A 23,695-nucleotide genomic window follows, 5' to 3' on the forward strand; every position below is an offset into this window, starting at 1 on the left:
TGGTTACTCTGTTGCACCGCGGGTGGAGCTGGGCTCTGTGCCAGAAGCGTGGGAGTGCGGGATGTGGGGGACTCCCTCCTTCAGGCAGCGCAGCACGGGTGAGGCGGAGGATCCCTCCTGCTGGCCCTGCGGCCTGGGGAAGGCGGGGGACTCCCTCCCGCTGGCCCCGCGCCCCGGGGAGGAGGTGGGGGGCTCCCTCCTGCTGGCCCCACGGCCTGGGGAGAGGCGGGGGACTCCCGTCCCCTCCTGCCGCCACTGCTGTAGGTGCCAGTGGGCTCCATCCCTGCCTCCCACCACCGCCGTGGGTGCCGGCAGGCTCTGTGCCCTCCTGCCACTGCGGTGCAGCACTAGGTCGGGGCAACCGAGCCCAGTGGCAGTGGCGGTAGGCCCTGAGTGGCCCCACCGAGCGGCAGCGCTGAGCTGGGCCTCCTGGCCCCATCGGCAGCCCTGAGCCCTCACGGTCCGAGCCAAGCCAGTAAACGCCGCCATCCTGTGATTCTGCTACTATTTGGTAACTTTGTTGCACGCGGGTCCTCCCTGCAAACGACAGAGCGGCTTATAATTGGGTGCGGCTTGTGTATGGACAAAGAATGAAATGTTTGCCAACGACTGGAGATGCGGCTTATAGTCAGTGTGGCTTGTAATCGTGAAATTACTGTAAGTAGAAATCCTTATAATAATAACATACCATAACATCAAGCAAGAATTTTACTTAAAAAAACCCACTGCACTTCAAAGATGTTTATATGGTTGTGTAGAAGAGTCACAAAATAATTTTTGAAATATATAGGTCTTTTTTTCTTTCATATGTATCTATTAGAAGTCTATAAACATACACAAACATGAATACATACATGCACATGCATCCAGCTAAATCAGAAAATTATTTGATTAATGAATGGCTACATATACATACATAACTCCAACTTAGTATATAGTATATAATTACAATATAGTATCTTGAAAGACTGCTTTTAGTTTAGTAATTATATGGCTGCTACTTACTTTAATTGAATATTTGATTTTCAGCTCTAATATATTAGTTGTGTAATTTGCATTTATAATAACATTTCTCTAGATTTCATATCTCTGGTATTTATAAATGGGATCTTTATTCCCCCAGATATTGACTCATAATATTTGAATGAAAACTGGAAAAACAACATCCATGTTAGATTTCTATTGCAGAAATGCAACTGAAGACAGGGGAGTCAATTTCCTAACTGCATCAAATAGCTGCTCACTTGGAGAGCAGGTAGTGTATTCTTCATTATCCTAAGCTTAAAATTACCAGGCCTAGTCACAAGCTAGTTCTCTCTTTGGTTGACACTGTACACATACAGAAACCTTCTCCATATTTACTTTCCACAAGTTGATAATGTATAACACAGCATTTTTTTAGTATTTTGCAAAAGAAAATACAGTTGTATATTAACTTAAATTTCTCAACTTCAGAAGATCAGTAAATTAACTAAAGTTTTAGTTTTTAGAAGTTATCCACAATATTGTCTTCCTATATTTATTTGTAAGAAGTGCCCCTTCTCTCAGCAACATCAATAACTGTATTATGGGACCATTATGTTAAGTATCAATTTACAAATTATCAATATTTTTTTTATTCTACAACTCCTTTACTTATTGGCATCTGCCTTCAATCTTTTAGTCATTGGATTAGATCTTGTAAATTAGAATTAAATGGAAATGTGAAGATAACAAAGGTCAGTGTCAATGAGCGCTTTTGCAACACTATTACTGTTTACTGCTACCCACATTAACTATCTACTCATAGGACACTATCCCTTAAAAAACTGCATGAAAACTTTTTCACTGGTGTCACTGATTCCAACCTACAATCACCATATCCTTTGTTTACATGGACAAATCCTGACATGGTGGCAACAACTGCAATCTTCATGAATACTCATTGAAAAAAAACAGCAATCTCACTTTCAACAGTTACAATTTAATTCAGTAAGTCATGTAATTCCAATAAATCTAATATTCCAAAGTTGATGAATGGTACTTTTACAAAATGATACATGACTGCAACATTTAAACAGACTGGACTACAAACATACTGACATGTACACAACTCCTTGAAAAATCACTGTAAAGATCTTAGTGTCAAATCTGAAGGAAAAATTGGTATTTTCTCAGAAAGGCAAAGCAGGATATTATTTTTGTCCTGTTTTGATATACCTTGTTTGCCTCAGGGTTTGATATGTTTCAGAATAAAGTATGCTTACTTTTTATTTACAGATGAACACTGAAAGCTTCTCACAGTTCCTCTTAATTTAATCACCACATTAAAATTAAATTATAAATATATTTAGTAAATGTTCACATTTTGAAAGAAAAAACAATGGATTTGTCTACATTTTTGGCTCATCATGACATCTTGTACATGAACACACCTTTCTGATGAAACAATCATGTTTTAGTGTTTCAGCAATGAACTTAAATTACAAACCCATAGTATAACCCCATCAATATTAAGGACTAATTTGTTTCATATAAGACTTATCTCCTTTCACTAAAATTGAGCAGTAGCCATAAACATGCCAATAATCCGGTATAATAAATAGCAAATAATAGCATTTGAAAAATATTATGTTCTTACCAGTCTATGCTCAATTTTCTTGCCTTCAGCAACTGGTTTTCAATCCAGTTTGGTCTTTGCTGTTCAATGCTTTGTATAATCTTCTGAGTCACTTGCTTAGGACCACTTTTCTTTTTTCCCATAATACTTTCTAAGCATACACGAACTAAACTGAGTTTTTCTTTGCTCCATCTATCAAGTGTTGCACCTGTTAAAAATTCTGCAGTATTTCCATCCTCAAATATCCGACATATAATTACAATTAAGTTCCAGACAAGAAGACCAGCTTTCTTCAATTCAGCAAAGTTTCTTGACATTTTTCTCTCAGCCAGAAAAAAGAAGTATTTAATTGGGGGAGGCAAACATGCAATCACTGTAGGTAACTTGCTGATTACAATAGATACTGCTTGAGCTGCAAGCCTTGTGAAGCCTTAAAAATAGAAAGAAAAGCATTAACAGTACAGTTCTAACTGCTTCTGAATGTTGTATGATAATTTCTAATTTTCATACTGAAAATGGGTAAAAAGCTTAAGTATTCAACACTGTAGTTTCATTTGTATTATGCTTTCTGCACATAAAGCCCACAAAAACTAAACAATTACATGAATTAAAAGCAGAAAATTTAGAACTTAGACTGTGACTCTTAGCAACTAGCTCTGTTGTGCACAGTCATTACAGGATTCATAAGAAAGACAGTACTCAGAAAGACAGTACAGTAATTTCACGACCATAAGGCGCACCGGACTATAAGGCACACCCCCCTAGAGTCAGCAAAATTCGCAACTTTGTAGATAAGATAAGGCGCACTGGACTATAAGGTGCACTTTTTTTTTTGCAGCGAGGCTCCGCCCCCAGCTCACCCCACGTAGTTGCTGGCCAAGGCCCCGCCTCAACCCGGCAGCCATTGGCCCCTGGGCGTGCCTCCATCTCGCAGGGGCGGTGCCGCGAGCCACCAGGCCCCCCTGGACCCGGCAGCCATGGGCTCCCGGGACTGCCTGGACCTGGGAAGGTGGGTGCCGCGGGCCCCCTGGGCAGCATTCACCCGGCAGCCATGGGCTCCCGGGACTGCCTGGACCCCAGAAGGCGAGTGCCACGGGCCCCCTATCCCGCATTCACCCGGCAGCCATGGGCTCCTAGGACTGCCTGGACCCGGGAAGGTGGGTGCCGTGGCTCCCTGGCCCGCCTTCACCCGGCAGCCATGGGTCCCCGGGACTGCCTGGACCCAAGAGGGGCAGTGCCGCAGGCCCCCTGGCCCGCCTCCACCTGGCAGGGGCGGTGCCACGGCCTCCGGGCCCGCCCCAAGCTGGCTGCTGTGGCACTTCCGGCTCCCCCCACAGCTCACAGCTCGCACTTCTGGTTTGGCAAATTTCGCAACTTTGTACATCAGATAAGGCGCACCGGACTATAAGGCGCACTTCCGGGTTCGAGGAAAAATTTTAGTCAAAAGGGTGCACCTTATAGTTGTGAAATTACTGTACTCGGGTATTCTGAATGGCAAAAAGTTGTCTTCAAAATTGTAGTATTTTTTCAGCTTCAAAGCTGAAGCATTGCACTAAGTCTATCGGACATTTATAATCTCTAGTTTTTTATCCCTTTATTCCCTTTCTATATTCAAAATGACAAGACTTCAGTTTATCGTCTTTCATATAAGCATCTAGATGGCACTGCAGTTTAAAGACCCTGTAATAAAAGTAGCTATAAAATTAACTAGAAAGAAATAATGCTGCACAAAACCCAAGATATATTTAAAATGAAAAATATAGGAAAACATGTCAGGATTTTAAAAAGCAACAATCTCCAAACAATTTAAGAAAACCCTGTGTCATTGCATCTGCATTCCAAATGTTTTTATTTTATTAAAAAAGAAACCATATCTGTTCTAGCTATCACATAAAAATTTAAATTGTCTTGAAGCCTAGAATCTTACCTCTCGGCTTGCATATCAGTTCACACGTAGCAATTAGCCTAAAGTAGTCCTACAGAAGTTCTAGATTAAAATGAGAGTGCAGTGAGGATGTATGAAAAAAAATAGAATGGATTTATGCCCTGGCTTGGCCACAATCTACATACTCAAAACTCTGTGCCATAATATACTAGAGTATTGAAAATAATCAGGTAATATTTTGGTGGCAATAATTTATCATGAAATGTTTCCAAAAGTAAGCCTTCTGAACCATGCCATGAAATGACAGATGCTTTAGGCACTGCGGGCTATGAAAATGCCAGAAATCAGCTTTACATCTAATTACCTTCAAAACACCTCCTGTTCTATATGATTTCTTTCTTTCTTTACTAACTGTGTCAACAACCAAGCAGTAGCATATTCCATAACAGTTTCAGTGCTTTTTTATTCAAGCATAAATTGCTGTGTTGTAAAGTTGGGATGAATGGCACTCCTGAATGAAAAGATAATAACGAAAAGGAAAACTGTTTACAGCCATTGAGGCCAAAGTGTAGGCATTATTCTTCACTTTGTTTTGAATCCCATCTTACTACTGCCAGATGTTGAAAACATCTTCAGTACTATTATTATCAATACTACTATACTGATTGTTTTGAAAATCTTGTTTGTATATGTATGGGTGTAAGCCTTAAGAAAGAATAACTGAATTTTAATGCAAAGTACTTAAAAAACCCAATCACCACAGGATGTTTGGAAATAGTTCGTTCATCGTCAAGCTACAACACTCAAAAAATTTAACTGCCCAGTTTTGGAGTAAAGGAGTAAAGGAGTTAAAAGCTCTTACAAGAAGCTTAAAGGATGTAATCTATACATATAAAAGTATTATGTATAAATTTCACCTACATTTCCCAGATTCTTTTCTCTTCATTTCCCGAGGAGTGTAATTCCATTCCTTTGGAACAGTTTTCAGTAAGCTTTCAGGAACCATTTGCTTGTGCTGGTATGTTCCATAGTTTTCTGTTGCCTCCCATGAATGCATCAAAGAAATTATCTGTTTCACTATACCCTTGACTGAATTAATCAAAGTCAACTTCAAGCATCTGATCACTTCTGGCTCCGACTCACCACAACTGGAAACTTCAGAAGGAAGAATTATTAACTATTCAGTAACTGTAGTCAGTTTTTTAGATCTTTTCAGAAAGTGTTTTCAGAATTCTTATGGAAAAAAATCTAATATTATGATTCATAATAAATTAGACCTTTTGGTCTGTTACAAATTTAAAAAGTGTATAATGCAAAATATATAGCATCTTGGTACCATCTTAATACAGTACTGACAAAAAAATCAACTTATTTCCTTAATTCTCATTTCTTCACTGATAAATTTATAAAAATTCTATTAAATCTGATTGATGTTTTTCTTTTTATATGGAATGTTTTTATATATTCCTTTTTATACGGTAAATATTTAAGTACTTGTTAGGTAAACAGATATATCTTTTTTTCTACTTCCTTGTTTTGATAGTATTAATGAAACTGCATTTATTAGATACCCAAATTGCTATACTACACACAGTAAAGTAAAAAAAAAAGATGAAATATTTTGGAAACAAAAATACATACAAATAGTAGTCATCAACAGAAACACAGTATGTCATCAGAGACTGTAGGTTCAAAACACACCATCCTAAATACAGTTATTGACATTACAACAAGTATCAATCTTCTCCACATTCTTAATAGCACAGCAAACTGCAGTTTCTGCATTGTCATGGAGCTGCAATTGTCAGGCATAGTTCCGCAAAGCATATGAGAGATGTGTTTTGACATGTTAGATCTTTAGATCCTTTGCTCATACTTTTGCTTCTCTCTGCTTTTTGCTGATCTAATCATGGCCTTTCTGGAAACTTCCATTTCTCTGTTTTTCTTCCTCTTACACATTAAACTTCTACTTTTTGCAATCCCATTTTTCTCTGTGAGCGCTTTTATCATTTTCAATTTTGTGATGCTCCTAATTCTCCTCTTGCATTCTCCCATTTTCATCCTCTTCTTTTGAGCCCTCCTGCTTTTAAGCCATAATTTGCAGTATCACCCTTCTAAACCTCACATCTCTTTTCTGGTCGAATACTGTTTTTCCTTGGGAATAGAATTTGTTGCTCTAATTGTGAGGGCAGCTCTCCCTCTCAAAAGGAAATTGAGAGGCTGAGTGCCTGTTGACACCATATGCTCATCAGATTATTTCTCCCTCAGTAGGAGAAGAAGTCCTTCTTCTCTTTTCCCACTCTTCCATACTTCCTTACTTTTAAACTGGGACAAAGGTCTGGAGCTGTTAAATGCATAGGGATGAAGAATTTCTACTGGTAGAGACCTACAAAAACACTCTGCAGCCAGTCTGTTGGTAAGACAAACACTTCAGGTCATCAGACTCCTGGTCAATAATATTGCTCTGGATCTTCTCCATTCTTCCAAATTTTCACCACTTCTACCATGGCCTGATTGCACAAAACCCTTCAAAAATACTATAATTTTGAAGGAAGCTAACATACTTTCACCTGATTTATTATGGTAAAAATAATACTCACTACATGTCTGAAAATAAACAACATTTAACATCAGATTTGAAATGCTTATTAATAAATTGAATACCTGTCATATTGTATAGGCAGTTCCACAGCAGCTCTTTTTCCATGTAGGACTCAAAAGCAATGCCAAGAGATTTGGGCGATAAAGTGCAGTAAGACAGTACTGTGAAGATTGTTTCAATCAGAGTTGGCTCTTTGTTATTTTCCTGTTCCAAGAGAGAACTTCGTTCATCACGATTTAATGCTTCATTTCCTTCAAAATAAACAAAATCATGGTTCCAATAATTTCCAAGTAATTCATAGTCTTCGTAATGGATAGTATTAATCAAAACAAACTGCAAAGTGTATCTGAATAATATTTTAAACAATAACACTTACAGATACTGAAATCTGATCTTTCTCTGCCTAATGACAGTTGACTGTCTTCCTGAATTATATGTAGCCAATAAAAAAGAGACTCAAGCATATTTTCAAACTATGAAATACGTCTATTTAATTCAAAACTAAATTGAAATTGATTGTATTAGGGAATTGTTCATTTACTGAAGATTAATCAGAACTAAACTGCAGAATCACAGTCAAAAAGCTATTACTGCTTAACTCCTCTTCCTTATATAATAGTAATATAAAATAATAAGATCCTATTTAGATACAAAAAATTAAGAAAAGTAGCAGCTCCATATTCCCCAAAATGTGCTGGCTTTGTTTTTCAGTGTAAGAAGAAATTCAGAATAAAACAGTTCCACAAAACAAAATCTCAGTCCTGCTAAGATACAGATTTTAAAGACAAGTACTGGTTATCACACAGTTCAGTGATAATTTCTTACAGATATTTACAAATGTTTCTGATAATAATTGTAACACAATCTCCCAGCTGAAAGATAAGGATGTGTCTAAAACACCAGGAATCAATGCAATTCAATGACTTTGACTTGTGCTAATGTTGAAGACCCAAACAGACACCTGTTTGTGAAACATGCTTCCAATGTTAACAACCATGAGAAATGCCCATAACCTTTTCAAAACTCTTAATGAAAATTTCTAGGTTGCAAAAACAATGGTTTCCGTAAAAAGTATTTAGATAAAATTCTACTATAAAATGTCATTGCTTTCTGCCAGTTTGGTTGTCTTTACCTTCAGCAACCTGTGGAAGAGAAAGACAGGAGCCTTCAACATCTACTATAATAGAAAATTAATGCTTTCAACCCATCTTTGAATGATTTGAGAACTAAAAAATCTCATTTTACCCTCTTCTGAATTCGTATAAACTAATTCATATCATACTGCAAATCATTCAGTCTATGCAGTATGCAAGCTTAGTATAGAGGATGTAGAAAACTGAAAAATACGATCAGTGATTTCATAACCAACAAGCTTAGTTGTATTTTTTTCCCCAAGGTAGCAGACAGATCAGCAATAAGACAGTTTTTTAATTAGCTTCCTTTTTCCTGTGAGCTGAGTGAGCTGACACATATTATTTTCAATGCCAGATACTTCTAAGTGAAGAAGCAAATTGATTCCACTTATTCACTCAAATCAGGGATATATATGACAAAGAAAAAAACATCAAAGCAGAAAAAGCAGTTCATATGGTGAGATGAAAATCTGAAATGAACTCTGATTCTATTACTGTATTTATTTTTAAAATTAATTTAACCAAATTCTAGGGAGAGGTTTGCTAACATTTCAAATACTATGTAAACTGTCTTTGCAGTACATGATGGGAAATCAGTTTGTTTAAAGTTTGTTTGCATATGACTTGAAATTAAGCCTAAATCCGTTTTATGCCCATGCCACATAGAAAGTTTGAGCCACAACTTCCTAATAACTTTTCTAATCAATTACTGCTACCAAAAGATTTAGATAAAAAGAAAGGAACATGAATGAATTTTGTAGAGAGGGCTATACATATATCTTGTTATAACTACTGTATAATGCAACTCTTGTGCTTCATGAACCCACTACTAAATCATTCTGAGGCTAAATATAACAAGATTTCTAATTATTCATCAGATTTTTCTCACTTTACTCTGAAGTAAATGTGTCCTTGTCTTAAGAACAACTTGAAAGCTCAGGTTAAAATGAGTTTTCTGATTGATAAATGGGCATGGATCACAGAACTACAGAATCCTCATTTGAGAAGTTTAGCAAGCAGATCAGTATAGCTGGTTAAATACTATGAATTAGGAGTCTACAGAAAGTTAGGTGCATTACTCTTGCCTTAGATTTTTCTTTTACATTTATTAGCTCACCTGTCATAACATTAAATAATCATCTCAGTTTGAACTCCAATGCAGCCTTCTTGTTAAGTATTACATAGGACAGAATTTATATGATAGGGGTTATACTCACTGTCCTGTGATGCTTCCCTCTATACATTTCTCTTTTTTGCTCTGGCTGCATTTGTACAGCAGAAGCTAATTTGTGAAGGGAACGTAAAGTTCCCATAGGTAGCTCTAAGAAGATGCTTCTTTATTATTTTAGCAAGACTTAGCATTCATAATATGTTAGGCTGTTAGTTATTTCCATATAGCATGATGTTCTACGTACACAAAAGATACAAAACCATATTACAATACTGTTGTTTTTAATAAATATCTCTATAATAAAATTATGTATCTATTGAATAACAGCTATGGCCTAACCATTCACAATGAATCATTCTTCCTATAACAAAATAATGCTCTAGACCTCTTGGGATACTACCACATAATTTAAAACATAACTTCAGAAAGGCAGACTTAAAAGTGCAATTTAGCCATATTTCTTTCTTACTGATAGAAGTACCACCCAGTAATTTGCCAACATTATCGTTCTCTCAGCTGTATCTGTATCTGACTAGTCTAGCTACAAAATGAATCTTGCTGAATTAAAAAAATCCTGTTATTGACTCTAGACTTCACTCTCCTGAGTTAACCTGTACACAATAGCCAAGATACTGTTATTCTGTCTTTTTTGACCAAAAGAAGTAGATAAAACTCAAATTCATACATGTTGTTTCATTTAGAATGAGGTATTGAAGATGGAACAAATTATTTCTGATACTGGTCTTAAATTTGCAAAGAGCAAGAAACTTCTGCTTGCTTTACTGAATTTAAAGGTTTCTTTATATCACAGCAGCTGATGAGGATATAAAGAATGGAAAAAAGATATGCTTTATCTGTTTATAGGATTAAATCCTTCAGTAGGCACTCTGCAGTAACTATATCCTCAGTGCTTCTTCTGTCACTGACTTTTTTCCTGTTCCTTCACTGTATCTGACTTGGTAGAACATTTTACTTCTCTGTCAGAGTTGGTCCTCCCCAATGACAATTAAAATCTATTGTAACTTTGAGCATGGTTTCATTTTGGCAGAAAGTGTATTATTTTAGTTTTAAATTCTGAGGAAAAATTTTACATCATAGATTCCAAGGAAGAGTCACAGAATACTCTGATTTGGAAGGGACTTACATAGGTCATCATGTCCAACTTTTAAGTAATGGCCCATATGGGAACTGAATTTACAAACTTGTTGTTTACAGCACCATGCTCTAACCAACTAAGCTAATCTTGGGGTCATATTACTCCTACCCTGAATAAAACCCATATCTTAAACCTACCCATTTCAATTTAATACATTCCAAACAATAATAAGCCCTGTATTAGCTGCTACCTGTGAATCAAATAAAACCTAAATTTATGACAGCTAAAAAACATAACATGGCAAAAAAACTTTAACAACACTTACATAATCTGCCTAGAGATTATTAACATATTAGTAAACTACTTCTGTAGCCATATATTTATATGTTGTCAATGCCACAGCATTTAAATTTCATTCAAATCAATTTAGAATTTTTTCTCCCTCAACAATTTATTTTCAACTACCTGAGAAGAAGTTTCCATTAATAAATTTCTGAGCTAGTGACTTCTGCAGAATCTGTCTTATCTATGGCCAACAGAAAAAACCAAAAAATACCATCAGAATACCAGTATTGATTTTATGGGACAGTACGCAGTAAGCGGGACATTCTCACAGCCAAAATTTGAAAAGACAATATGGACACATTAGCTCCCTTGCATTCCTCTATGTATTGCAATAGATACTAAACAGCTTACCCTCTTAAAACTAATTCAGTTCAGAGCTCTACAGTAACAAGAAGTTCCTATCAGAAATTACTAAGTCTTTGAAAAGCTATGCATATGACCATTTATAACAGAAACCAAGTCTATCACACATGTATCAGACACTCTGTCAAGAAAAGGTAAATGATTCACCGCAGGAGCTCCCTATAGTTCAATTAGGAAAAAACATTTAGGTTTTCAGAAACTCCATAAAATCTGTTTGCTATTTTCTCTAGCTTATCACTGAAAATCACCAAATGGAACAGGATTAAGGTCCCTTTTTCACTTATCTTCCAGCTAGAAGTATATCACTTCAGTACATCCTTCATAGGATATGCAGGTACAGAATCCAATAAGCTTACTGGTCAGATGGACCTTTTGAGAAGGTGCCACTTTTAAAGTAATCATCTAACCATTAGGCTACCATTACACAGACAGCTATCATTGAAGAGGCTAAGAAAACTTTCAGAGTTACCCACAAGCCTTATATTGGATGATCCACAAATACCTAGAGGAGAGATCTATCTCTGCATAAATATATACATTACTCTAAGAGATTTACATCTGGTCTCCTAATGAGAGCAGGGTTACAGCTTAACATCCAAGTTTTGTGACCAAAACTGGCAAGAAAATTTTTCCCCCAAATGGTGTGTGGTTGAGCCATGGAACTAGAACAGTTGCTAGTATTTTCACTTCTGTGATAGATCATCACACAATCAAAGGAATCACTAGAAGAAAGTACAACAAAGTATAAGAAAGTACAATGAAAGTGCAAGAAAGAATGACCCTCAAGAACCTGAAATAAATATGTCAAATTGTTACAAATTTTAACAATGCCAGAGTTTTGATGGAGTTGGTAATTTATGTAAGGCGCACTGGATTATAAGGCGCACTTCCGGGTTTTGTTCAAAATTTTAGTCAAAAGGGTGCACCTTATAGCCGTGAAATTGCTCTACATTTTCTTCCACAATGACTCACTACTGCCACTAATAGTTCAGTCTCTAAATGAGGTCAATTGGTGAAGTTGCCACTTTTCACTGTTCTTTTAGGGTAATTCACACAAGAAAGTGCAATTTACTCTTATATGTCTAAAATATAATAAATCAAATTTGATTAAAAATTAATTAGTACTTAAAATTTACCTTAAAATGACACATTATATATCATGGCAGTTAGAGAACTGTTTCAAAGAGTGCAAAAAATTGGAGTGGGAAAAAACATCTTTTAGCTCTACAAATACATTTCCAAATGCTCTTTCCAGAAAATGGTTAATTAAAGAATGTCTTAAGAAAACTCCTCATATCTACAAGTGTCTAGAAAGTTGTCTAAAGGTTCACCACACAACTATATTTTCTTGGTGGAAATCTTCCCTTCCCCAACCTGCTTACGTATGCAAGGTAATTGATCTCTTTTCGAAGTAAATCACGTTTATTTGGGTCCAATTTCAGATTTGAGGCCTTAGACTTATTACAGAATATTAGTATATGTTACTATCAATTCTTATTTCAAAATTTTAGTGAGGTTTAGAATATCACCTAGGTTGAGATGTACAGACTAAACAATATTGTCTTCTAGTAGTCTTTCAAGTCTTTTTGTGCAAGCCAAAAACATCAGGTGAAACTGCCAATGGTCTGGTCCTGCTGTGAATGCAGTTTTCTTACAGTTTATCTTCATATGCCAATATTCACTTTAAGGTATGTAGAAAGACAAAGTCAATTTCTGTAACAACTGGAGTCCCAAGTTTTTATGGTAATGAGAAAGATTCTTTTAAAGACTATAAAGCAATAGTTGTATTTTCTATTATTCGTCATCAGCTTGATACTACTACCTCTTCTTAAACAAATGTATGAGACCCAAGGACTGACTGAAGGTCTGGAACGTGCCTTGCAGACAATTTCTCAGTGACAATTTCTTAGCGATCACTGTCTTACCTGCTATTCATAAGTAGCCAGGTGTCTATTGTCTGATGGGGTCTCCTCTGGTATTAATCCTGTATTAGGCCAGCACAATCCAATAAAGCTATTGCTGTTTGCTTTATCATGCAAAGAAAAACTCCTGATTCCAAGAAATAATGATTATCAAACTAGAAGTCACAGACTGCTCTGCTGGCATGTTGTGTATTTAGAGCAAATCTAGTAGAAATATTCAGAATTCACTTTCATCCTTACATTTTCATGTTAGCATCTGCCGGATTCAGCTACTTATTTTATACAGGCACCACTTCCTTTTTTCCTCTATTACTTGTTGCTTGTCAAAATAATCAATTTCTATTTCACATCCAGGAATGATAAGGCAATATTGGTTAAAAGAAAGTCTGCCAAGTAAATTGCAAAATAGTTTATTTTGTCAGAGAATTAACACAGTACCAGCTACCTTCACTATTTCTCTCTGCAAAGCCACAGCAGAGACTTTTGACCCTTTACTCCCTCAAAAACATGTCTTGAAGAAAGATGCTGGATGTGGAAACTATAGAAAAAAACTCTAGGATTACATGGCACTGTAATTCAACACACCTAGGTTATTTAAACTCATAGCTTGTATCAGAGGTCAAACATGCAAATCAAATTTTTCAACCTGTTTTTCAAGTTGCATGTACGCAGTAGCCATGCTCACTAAATATAAATGAATGGTTCAGTTCTGGGTGACCTCATTTACTACCTTTAGTATTTTTGATGCAATAATTTAATATTTCCATATTTTAATTTTTTCTGTACATTCCATATATCATATCGCACAAAAAATGACAAAAGCTGCGTTTTGTCATCTTCCTGTCCAGCTAGTATATAATTATATACATAGAATTTCAATAGTTTAAACAAATATGGTATCCTTCTTATATTTAACAACATGAATCATGCATACATAGCTTCTCTACAAATACTCTTTATAGAGAAAAAAATTTGGCAATCTCAACAGTACTCCTACTATGATGGAGAATATACATTCCTTCTGAACCCTCCCATGGTACAACTATGAGAACAATGGGACTACAATGAAATGTAATGTGTTTCAATGATGTCTAGTTTGAGTATCCCAAAGTGTTAAAACAATACAGAAAAATTCATCAATACATAAGATTTTCTTTTCTTCTGGTCTGTTTTTAAAAGGAAAAGGAAAGACTGAATGTAAAAAATGTGAGAAGGCTTTTCCTTTTTAAAAAAATTGTATGTAAATAAATACCAGGGAGTTTTGTTTTTGCTCAAAAACTATGGTAAACTTAGCTGTATAGGAGAAGGAATAAAGAATACAATTTTTTTGTCATTAGACAATTAACCCCATTGAAATTAATTTAGATGATATAGATCATCACAGACACCAACTTTATCTAAACTGAAAGTTTATTCATTTCAATATTGAAATTACATGAATGAAGCCTATGTAAATAAAACATTTTGTAATTCAAAGTAACATGGATTTCCCTAAAACTTAAGAGGTTGGTAAGTCAGTGGGCTAACACATTCTGTCACTTATTACCTGTAATAATTTAAACAGATAATAAAACTCAGTACTGGGTAAGTACTCAATACACTAGGGTAAGACTATGAACCTGATAAAACATTTGTAAGCCTTTGTAAAAAATAACGTGTTTGAGTAGGCAAATGTACCCACTGCAGCTCTCAGCAAGATGTGTGACAGTAGTGGAAGACGTTGTACTCCTGACAAATATTAGACCATTTTAAAATGACAAAACTTAATCATGATAGATAGATAAATAGATAGATAGATAGATAAATAGATGGATAGATAGAGACACAGATAGATAAACATACATAAATAAAAATAAAAATAAAAATAAAAATAAAAATAAAAATAAAAATAAAAATAAAAATAAAAATAAAAATAAAAATAAAAATAAAAATAAAAATATACACTAACTTCACAACTATAAGGTGCACCGGACTATAAGGCGCACTTTTTTTTTGCAGCAAGGATCCGCTGCCAGCTCCCCTGCGCAGTTGCTGGCTGCGGGCCTGCCCACACCTGGCAGCTGAAGCCTCACGGCCCCGCCTGCACCTGGCAGCTGCGGCCCCGTGGCGCCGCCTCCACTTGGCAGCCATGGCACCACAGCCCCACAGCCCCACCTCCACCTGGCTGCCGCAGCACTGTGGCCCTGTGGCCCCGCCTGCACCCACCGGCTGTGGCCCTGCCAGCTCCTCCCGCGGCTCGTGGCTCACACTTCCGGACTGGCAAATTTCTGAACTTTGTTCATATATAAGGTGCACCAGATTATAAGGTGCACTTCCGGGATTCCATCAAAATTTTAGTCAAAAGGGTGCACCTTATATTTGTGAAATTACTATAAATATAAATAAATATAAATATAAATATAAATATAAATATAAATATAAATATAAATATAAATATAAATATAAATATAAATATAAATATAAATATAAATATAAATATATAAAATATTATGTGGACCTAATAGTTTTTTGATAAATAGGAAGAATTCATTTGCCAAAAAAAATAAAGAAACCAAGACTTTCATATTCCTGCAAAATTAAGTCAAACAAGTCATTATATCACTAGCTATTCAACAATACCATCATCTGCAAACTACTAATGGAAAGATGTGACAAAGTTTGTTGCTTCAAACACAAAAATAACATTTTTTAAAAAATAAATGAAAAATAGATAAATAAAAATTTATTTATCTGTTTATAAGAAGCATATATAGGTAATTCGAAAATGCCTACAAGTGACAAGCATATAATAACTTCACCAAAATATCTAAGAAGCTTTCCATGGTTCAAAAGTAATTTTCAAGGCAATCTTTTAGACTATTGATCCACACGTGTAAAAACCTGTATACAGTAGCTGTGGTATCAAAGCTCTGTTAAATTCATTATGACTCACTCGCATTTATGATAGCAGCCTAGTTTATCAAATAGTAGTTTGCCTTGAAATCATTAATAAACTGATTGAGTGTAAAGTCTCACTAAAAAGGTGATGATTTTTCTATATTTTACCTATTCAAGAAGTATCCTACTGGTAAGTAAATGGGTACGTAACCCTCAAAATGTTTGACAGCCTTCCTCCAGCATTTAAATAATTAAAAATCAACGAAATCAGCAAAAATCAATTAATGTTTCTCACTGATGTTCTTACATGGATTGACACTACTGATACTTACTTGAGCTTCTCAGTAAAATTTTCACTAAGAGACAATCATGGTGTAGCAATGTTTCCAAAAGCAAGTTCAAATTACAGTATGGCTGGGATAAGAGCAGCTTCAGTAGACCTTGGGCTGCCATTTCTCTGGCTGATGGAGTCCTTTCAATATGCAAGATAAAGACAGAAAGAATAATACAGTTAATTTATCTATGAAATTAATATCCTTCAATTGCAGATGTAACACTAATTCCCTTCAGTGTCAACTCTGCCCAGATTACTCAGAAAATACTTTCATGCTTCCTTACTTTAAGGCAGATCAGAGATAGAATTACAGTAATTTCACGATTACAAGCCGCACCTGATTATAAGCCGCAGCTCTGGGTGTCTGCAACCTTTAGGTCTTTGTCCATACATAATCCGCACTTGATTATAAGTCGCTCTGTCATTTGCAGCGAGGACCCACGTGCAACAAAGTTGCCAATTAGTAACAGAATCACGGGATATGGGGGTTTACTGGCTCAGCTCAGGGCTGGGTGGGCTTGGGTTGCTTGGGGTTGTCGACGGGGCCGCTTGGGGCTAGCTGCCGCTGCTGCCGGGCTCACTTGCCCCAGTCTGGCATTGTCCCGTGGAGGCAGGCGGGGACGGAGCCCCCCCTCGCTCCCATGGCAGCAGGTGGCAGTTGGGGACGGACCCCACCTGCTCCCGCAGCGCCGGTGGGAGGTGGGAACGGAGTTCCCCATCTAGCCCCGAGCTGCAGGGCCAGCAAGAGGGAGCCCCCCGCCTCCCCCGCCACACTGCCAGCATGGAGCTCACCTCTACCCACCACGCAACAGAACAACCAATTTGTAACAATTGCACAGTCCTGAGTTTTACTGGCAGGTGCTCAGCTCAGCACCCTGGCTGGCACTTCTGGGGCTGGAAATTTCCAAACTTTTTTCATATATTAGCCGCTCCTGAGTGTATGCTGCATTTCTGGGGTGAGAGTAAAATTTTAGTCAAAATGGTGCGGCTTATAATCATGAAATTACTTAATTTCAACTAGTTAAAAGCAAATTGACATTTGTTAGTCTGCTACAGTTACATCTGATACAAAGCACCTGCGTCTATATCTCTCCTGGAACTGTATTTATCTTGTTCCACCAAGCAAAATGGAGGGTTTTATTCCTGCAAGGAATGTAAGGATATTATTTTTTGGTGTATTATTGCAGTAATTATTGAATAAGAGATCTGAAGTGTCTGATCTTGATGAAGCATATAAAGTTCTTAAGTAAAAGGCAGTAATGTTCAAAGGAGCTGCAAAATTCCACTTTAGGTTGAGCAACTCTTATGTGTCCTGAAAAATCCACAAGAAATATTAGACTGGTTGAGTTAGTGCTTCACCAGCAGGGAGAAGTGAGAAAGTGTAGTACAGTAAATTCACGAATACAAGCTGCACTGAGTATAAGCTGCATCTCTGGGTGTTGGCAAATATTTCGGTTTTTGTCCATAAATAAGCCGCACCCGAGTATAAGCCGCTCTGTCGTTCGCAGCGAGGACCCGCGTGCAACAAAGTTGCCAAATAGTAACAGAACCGCGGCAGGGCGAGGTTTACTGGCTCGGCTTGGGCTGTGCAGGCTCGGCCAGCTCGGGGCTGCCGCTCGGCGGGGCTGCTGGGGGCCGGCCGCCGCTGCCACTGGGCTCGGTCACCACGGCCCGGCGCTGTCCCGTGGTGGCAGGCAGGGACGGAGTACCCCGCCGCCTCCCTGGGCCACGGCAATGGTGGCACGGGGCCGCCCCCCTCCTCCCCGGGCCGCGGTAATGGCGGCGCGGGGCACCCTCGTCTCTCCCCTGGGCTGCGGCAGAGGAGGGAAGGAGAGAGCTCTCCCTCCTCTCTCCCCACCCCCCATGCTGCCTGCAGGGATCCAGGCTCCACCCGCGGCGCAACAGAGTAACAATTTGTAACAATCGCGAAATGCCGGCTTTGCAGCTGCTCGGCTCGGCACTCTGGTTGGCACTTCTGAGGTTGTAAATGTCAGAAAATCATTCACATATTAGCCGCTCCTGAGTATTAGCTGCATTTCCGGTTTGGGAGAAAAATCTTAGTCAAAATGGTACAGCTTGTACTTGTGAAATTACTGTACAAATTCATTAGATTTTAAAAAGATGTGTCCTACCAAATGTTTACCACTTATTGCCTATTGTATTTAGTATTTTCTTCTTGAAACATTTTAAAAACAAGTTTCCAAAATTGGATGGAGGTTTTTTTTCTTTAACATGTAAGTTTTTATTAATTTGAAGGTTCTTTTAAAATTAAATTTCAACTGATGTTAGCTACTGTATTTACTTTTTTGGCTACAAGTTTATACAATAGTTGATAACACTGAAATTCTATATACCTCATACATAACCTTTTACGCACATGAATTTTACATGCATGATTTTAAGTATTTCATATGGACTGATGCATTGACTGGGCAGGTATATTATCTGCCAGTATGTAAAAAAACACCTTCAGCATCAGTTAAAACCTGCTTCAAAAGGAGGTTTTCAGTCTGACATTTTCTTGTCACACTAGAGAATTATTTGTATGCCTCTGCTCAAACACTCTATGTGCCATTTACACATAACTTTGGGATAAAACTAAAACGGTTTTTCGAACAGAAGGGTACCTCTCCATTAAGTTGCATAATTTTTCAACCTCTGACTCAGCCAAATGTGCCACCTCCCAACTATGCTTGAATGCATACATGAACAAAATAGATGACACACAAGTATTTCACTGATACTCAATACAAACCTACAAGTCCTGGGAAAGAAAATGTCAGCTGATACATTCCTCTTGTTTAGTCCCTCACGTGTCTGTGTTTCCATTACCAGAAAAAGCACATATCTTGCAGGGTAGCCTTGAAGCCACCTCAGGAAACCCCAGCACCATCTTCTAGCAGGGCCCTTACATCCCAGTATTATGACAAAACTCCACTGTAATAGTAATCTCAGTAAAGGAAGATTTTAGACACCACACTCTCCGCCCTTTTAACACTAAAGCAAATACCTCTAACTTCATAAGTAATGTCTGTGACAGGAAACCTTATGTATATTTTGTGACTTTCATTGGGTACTTTTACATATTTTGCTGACAGTGCAGCAGTGACTCTACAATTATATTTACATATTAGCACATACTGGATTCTAATAATATTTGTCAAAAAAAAATATATACATACATTTAAATCTTGATAGAACTTGCAGCCAAAGTAAATTCTCCATATTTAAAATACATAGTGCATTCAAACATTAGGCCTTTGCATTCTTAAAATAATTATCCTAATTTCTATACATTTGAGATTAGTTCTATATATATAATTTAATGCATGTATAATCTGTATATAATCAAATCAGTAGTCAATAATTAAAGCTAAAATTAAAGCACGAGAATTAATGTTATGGCTGACAGCAAACTCAACTCTTCACTAATTCACTTGAAATATTTAAATCAGTTTAATTATTTTCTCTTCCTTTTCCTTTAATATCATGTCATCCTGTTGAATAACGTCACTCATTGCCTTCAAACTAAAAGGTAAGTGGTAAGCTGGGTCAATTGTATTTATGAAGAATATTATTTTAAGTTCCTATAGAAATAAATTACAGTTTTAGAGTATCTGAATTGAAAAAAAACCCCTGTCTGTCATTGACCAGATGGGAAGTTATCATGTTGTAATATACACCAGTTCTTGGTTCTTTAAGCATCTTGCAAATTGAAATGTACAATGGTGTGACTCACTTGGAGGAAAAATAAAATATAGCAAAAATTCCCTACAGCCATGAAGCTAGCACCAATAAATGCACTGAGAAGTTCTGTAATATGCATATGGAGAGACATATGTTCTCTTATTCTCATAGCTCAGCACAAGCGAAAATAAGACTAGCCTCATAAAAAGTGACGCAAGGTGAATTACATATAAATATCACACATATAAAAGTCCTATTTTGTACAGTAGAAGAAAAAAACCCCAGCTTTCATTTGCAAATTGTATGATTATAAACCTCAAATGAGGCAAAGAATGAATCACAATTGCCACTGAAGGAATCACAATTACCACTAAAGGAATTGTCATATAAATAAAAAGTGATTATTTAGTTCAATAAACAACTATATTATTTTGGTTTGTATTCAGTTTAGGAAGACTAAATACTTAATAGCTAAATGTATGACAAATTAGAGTAGTTAGTTAAAAATTAGGTGGCCACAGATGAGAGGTATACAAGGACCTATGCTTCCAATTTTGTTACAGACAGTGAACATATATTTTAATTAGATATAAAACGTAAGATCAGAAACCAACCCATAAATAATTGGGATACTCTGAAATACAGTTTTCTGCACTACTTAAAGATAAGGTTTCTTTATAATGTTCTAAAGGCAGTATTTGAAGGGGAAAAATGTTTCATTCACATAGAGTATAAAATCAAGAAAAAAACTAGAACACCTCAGAATTACTCATTAGATACAGAATCCTTCTCTTTGATTTTTTTCCCGAGTAGGTGAAAAGTGTGCTGTTAAAAGGGAACATTAAATATTTTACCAATGTAGTTCACTCATTATCACCAGGGTTGTATATATCTATGGACTTTTCTCACAAAGGTACACTGATTGTATCTTCTCAGAGATGAAAAAGAAAGAAAGACTTTCTCATTTTTGGTGATCTAGGAGTTGTGTATTTTAGCACCTTTCTTCCACAGAAAATAAGTTCATACTACATTATAGCTCTGAAATAGTTTTGTGCTATTTATTCAAATCTATCTTAATTCCACCTCAGAAAAGATAATTATGTCAGACTGAAATTTCCTTTATATACTGTTACAAAGCATAACTCATGAAATCATCTTCCAAAACTCATACTTCACAGTATAATTAAAATTTTGGGATCTGGCTTTGCATGAGGGCATCAAAAAACTTACTGTAATTTCTACAACGAAAATTTAATGAAGCACAAATTTTCCAGAAATGGATGACTTGATTCCCTTCTTATGCAGTCATTCCCTCTACAGTATCCCTCCTTCACCTTTCTCTTCAACCATGCAACTGACAAAGTTCCTTGCTAAAGGAAGCTTGATAAACACACATGATCTCTCATGCTTTAGAAGAACTTAAATTGCTATTTCAAGCAGACACATTCTGAATTCATCAGTTATTCAACTCTGTTTTGCATGTAGTTAGTGAACCACATGATTTTGATCAGTCACAACATATATTGTCTCTATTTCCTTAGAGAAATAGAGGCACCAGGGAGGAAAGAACAGGATTGATGACATAATTAGGAGTGGAGCCTATGGAGAGAAATCAGCATGTTTCATGCAGTATGGGGCAAAATTATTGGGAAGACACTTTAATATACTAGGTAAAAGATATTGTGTGCACAAGGAAAGAGGTAATAAACCCAAAGCAAATGGGTCATCCATAGGTCACCACTCATTTGATAACGTACTCCTCCAAAACATAAAATTCTTTCTCAGGAAAAATCAGCTACATCTCACAAAAGCAGCTTTTTATGAAAATGGAGAGTGAAAACCACTCAGGAAATAACCTTGAAATGGAGGAGTAGGAGGTGAAGTGGTTAGGAGAGGATTTACACTGGTGTGGGAGTCCTTCAGTTTCAAAATTAGAAAGCAAACAACAGCACAGCTGGTAGCATGTACATTCTATGTCACTTGTCATTATGTGCAGTGACACAGAAAAGTTAAACTCTAGCTTCAAATCATTGGATGATTTCCAAAAAATCCAACTACGATGAAGAAGCATATTGTTCAATGAGTTATTTATGTACCAAATACTTTTTTAAACAGCAATCCTAAACAGAAAGGCATACATTCTTTATCTCCCCTTTAATTATAAGTCCTTTAGAACAGCAGCTTCTTTGGTGTCACGTATATTGTCATATATTCTTTAACTAAAGACAGAAAGCATTACAGATAATTCAAATATCAAACATAATTAATAGACTAGAAAAATACAGTGCTTTCAATGCAACTTTTCTTCAGACTCTCAAAGATTAGAGAAATCTGTAATGAATTAAAAAATGCTGCTATGACTTCCAAAAATCAAAATATTAATTAGACATTTATTTAGATACACTCTTCAAAATGCAACAATATTTGACTAATACTGACTATCTGTTGAGCCTTTTACACCAATCAACTTTTGATACTCACTTCAGAAGATAAAAACCAGATGATGGTATGCAAAATAACCAGTGCAATGGATGATAAAAGACTTCTGAAAAATCTTGAGGAAGACGTTCATCAGAATTATCCAGAAATGTCCTGGAAGAAACCAAATACTTCTGAATTACATGGGAGACTAAAAATCCCCTTGGATCATTACTACTAAGTATGTCTTATAATAAATACTATTAATATATGTAGGCAAACACATAATTGCAAAATGATCTATATACCATAAAAAATACAATTCTATCTTTTATTCACTTTCACTCTTTAAAGCATGGTATCTAATAATTAACTGTTATTCAAGTTTTCTTCGTATGTTTAATCCATGTAACACATTCTAAAACTATGTTTGAAAATGCATTCAATAAGCCAATTTCTCTTCGGCCATTCATTTCTACAGCTCTTTTCTTCCTGCATAACAAAAATGCATAGTATTTTCAACACTTTTATAATAATGATATATAAAGTATCTTTTGAAATGATACTGACTGACAAGCAAGCATATAGAGACTTTGGTTTAGGCTGGACAAAAATTTGAACCTTGAAGATTTGGACCTTCACGGTCTTGAGAGAAATAGAATATTAGTTGTTTCCAAATAATACAAAGGACTAGAGAAGAACTAGATTGTGACTAGATATCACTTTTGTAATACTTCACTTACTCAAATGATGTGAGAGGCAAAATCTATAGAGGTGAAAAATGAAGTATTTAATTAATTAATTTTATTATTGGATTATAGATATATGTAAGAATGGGATTCTGTAATTTATTATTTGCCTTTAATTATTGTTTAGTAATAAATTATTAATATTTGTATAATCTTATAGCATTCTATTAGGATTCAACATGTGTGATAGTAGTGGATGTTCCTTGGCCTCTTCCCTTTTTATTCTCATTTACACTGTGTACAATTCCAGTGGAGAGGAATTCCAGCCTGTTACATTCATGCTCCATTATATATAAACAATTATCCCTTCACAAGCACCTTACTTTTCATTTTACTTGCCTGTGAATTTTTTATCTTTCATCTAAAGTAATTCAGAACATGTCTATTAGGCTTAGATAAAAGAAGAGAGAGAATTATGATTTTTCAACAAGAAAGGCAGGTGTATAGTTTCTTAACTTTACCAAAAGGTAGGTTGTTTTCTTTGGAAAACACTCTTATTAATATAAAAATAATA

The 23,695-nt window shown here is 36.2% G+C and overlaps 1 protein-coding gene across 11 annotated transcripts in view; it reads right to left on the bottom strand.

Annotated features, from left to right (window-relative positions):
• The window catches only part of KIAA0825 (KIAA0825 ortholog), a 276,964-nt gene that overhangs the window by 131,629 nt on the left and 121,640 nt on the right, over positions 1–23,695 (bottom strand). For all 11 annotated transcript variants that reach the window (XM_033084906.2, XM_033084907.2, XM_033084908.2 and 8 more), the window contains 5 exons: positions 22,496–22,606; positions 16,326–16,465; positions 7,149–7,337; positions 5,406–5,639; positions 2,621–3,029 (listed from right to left, as the gene is read on the bottom strand). In XM_033084906.2, the coding sequence (XP_032940797.1) occupies positions 2,621–3,029; positions 5,406–5,639; positions 7,149–7,337; positions 16,326–16,465; positions 22,496–22,606 (1,083 nt within the window). The remainder of the gene's footprint in view (positions 1–2,620; positions 3,030–5,405; positions 5,640–7,148; positions 7,338–16,325; positions 16,466–22,495; positions 22,607–23,695) is intronic.

The sequence above is a fragment of the Catharus ustulatus genome, chromosome Z, assembly GCF_009819885.2.
Source record: "Catharus ustulatus isolate bCatUst1 chromosome Z, bCatUst1.pri.v2, whole genome shotgun sequence".
Lineage (NCBI taxonomy): Eukaryota > Metazoa > Chordata > Aves > Passeriformes > Turdidae > Catharus > Catharus ustulatus.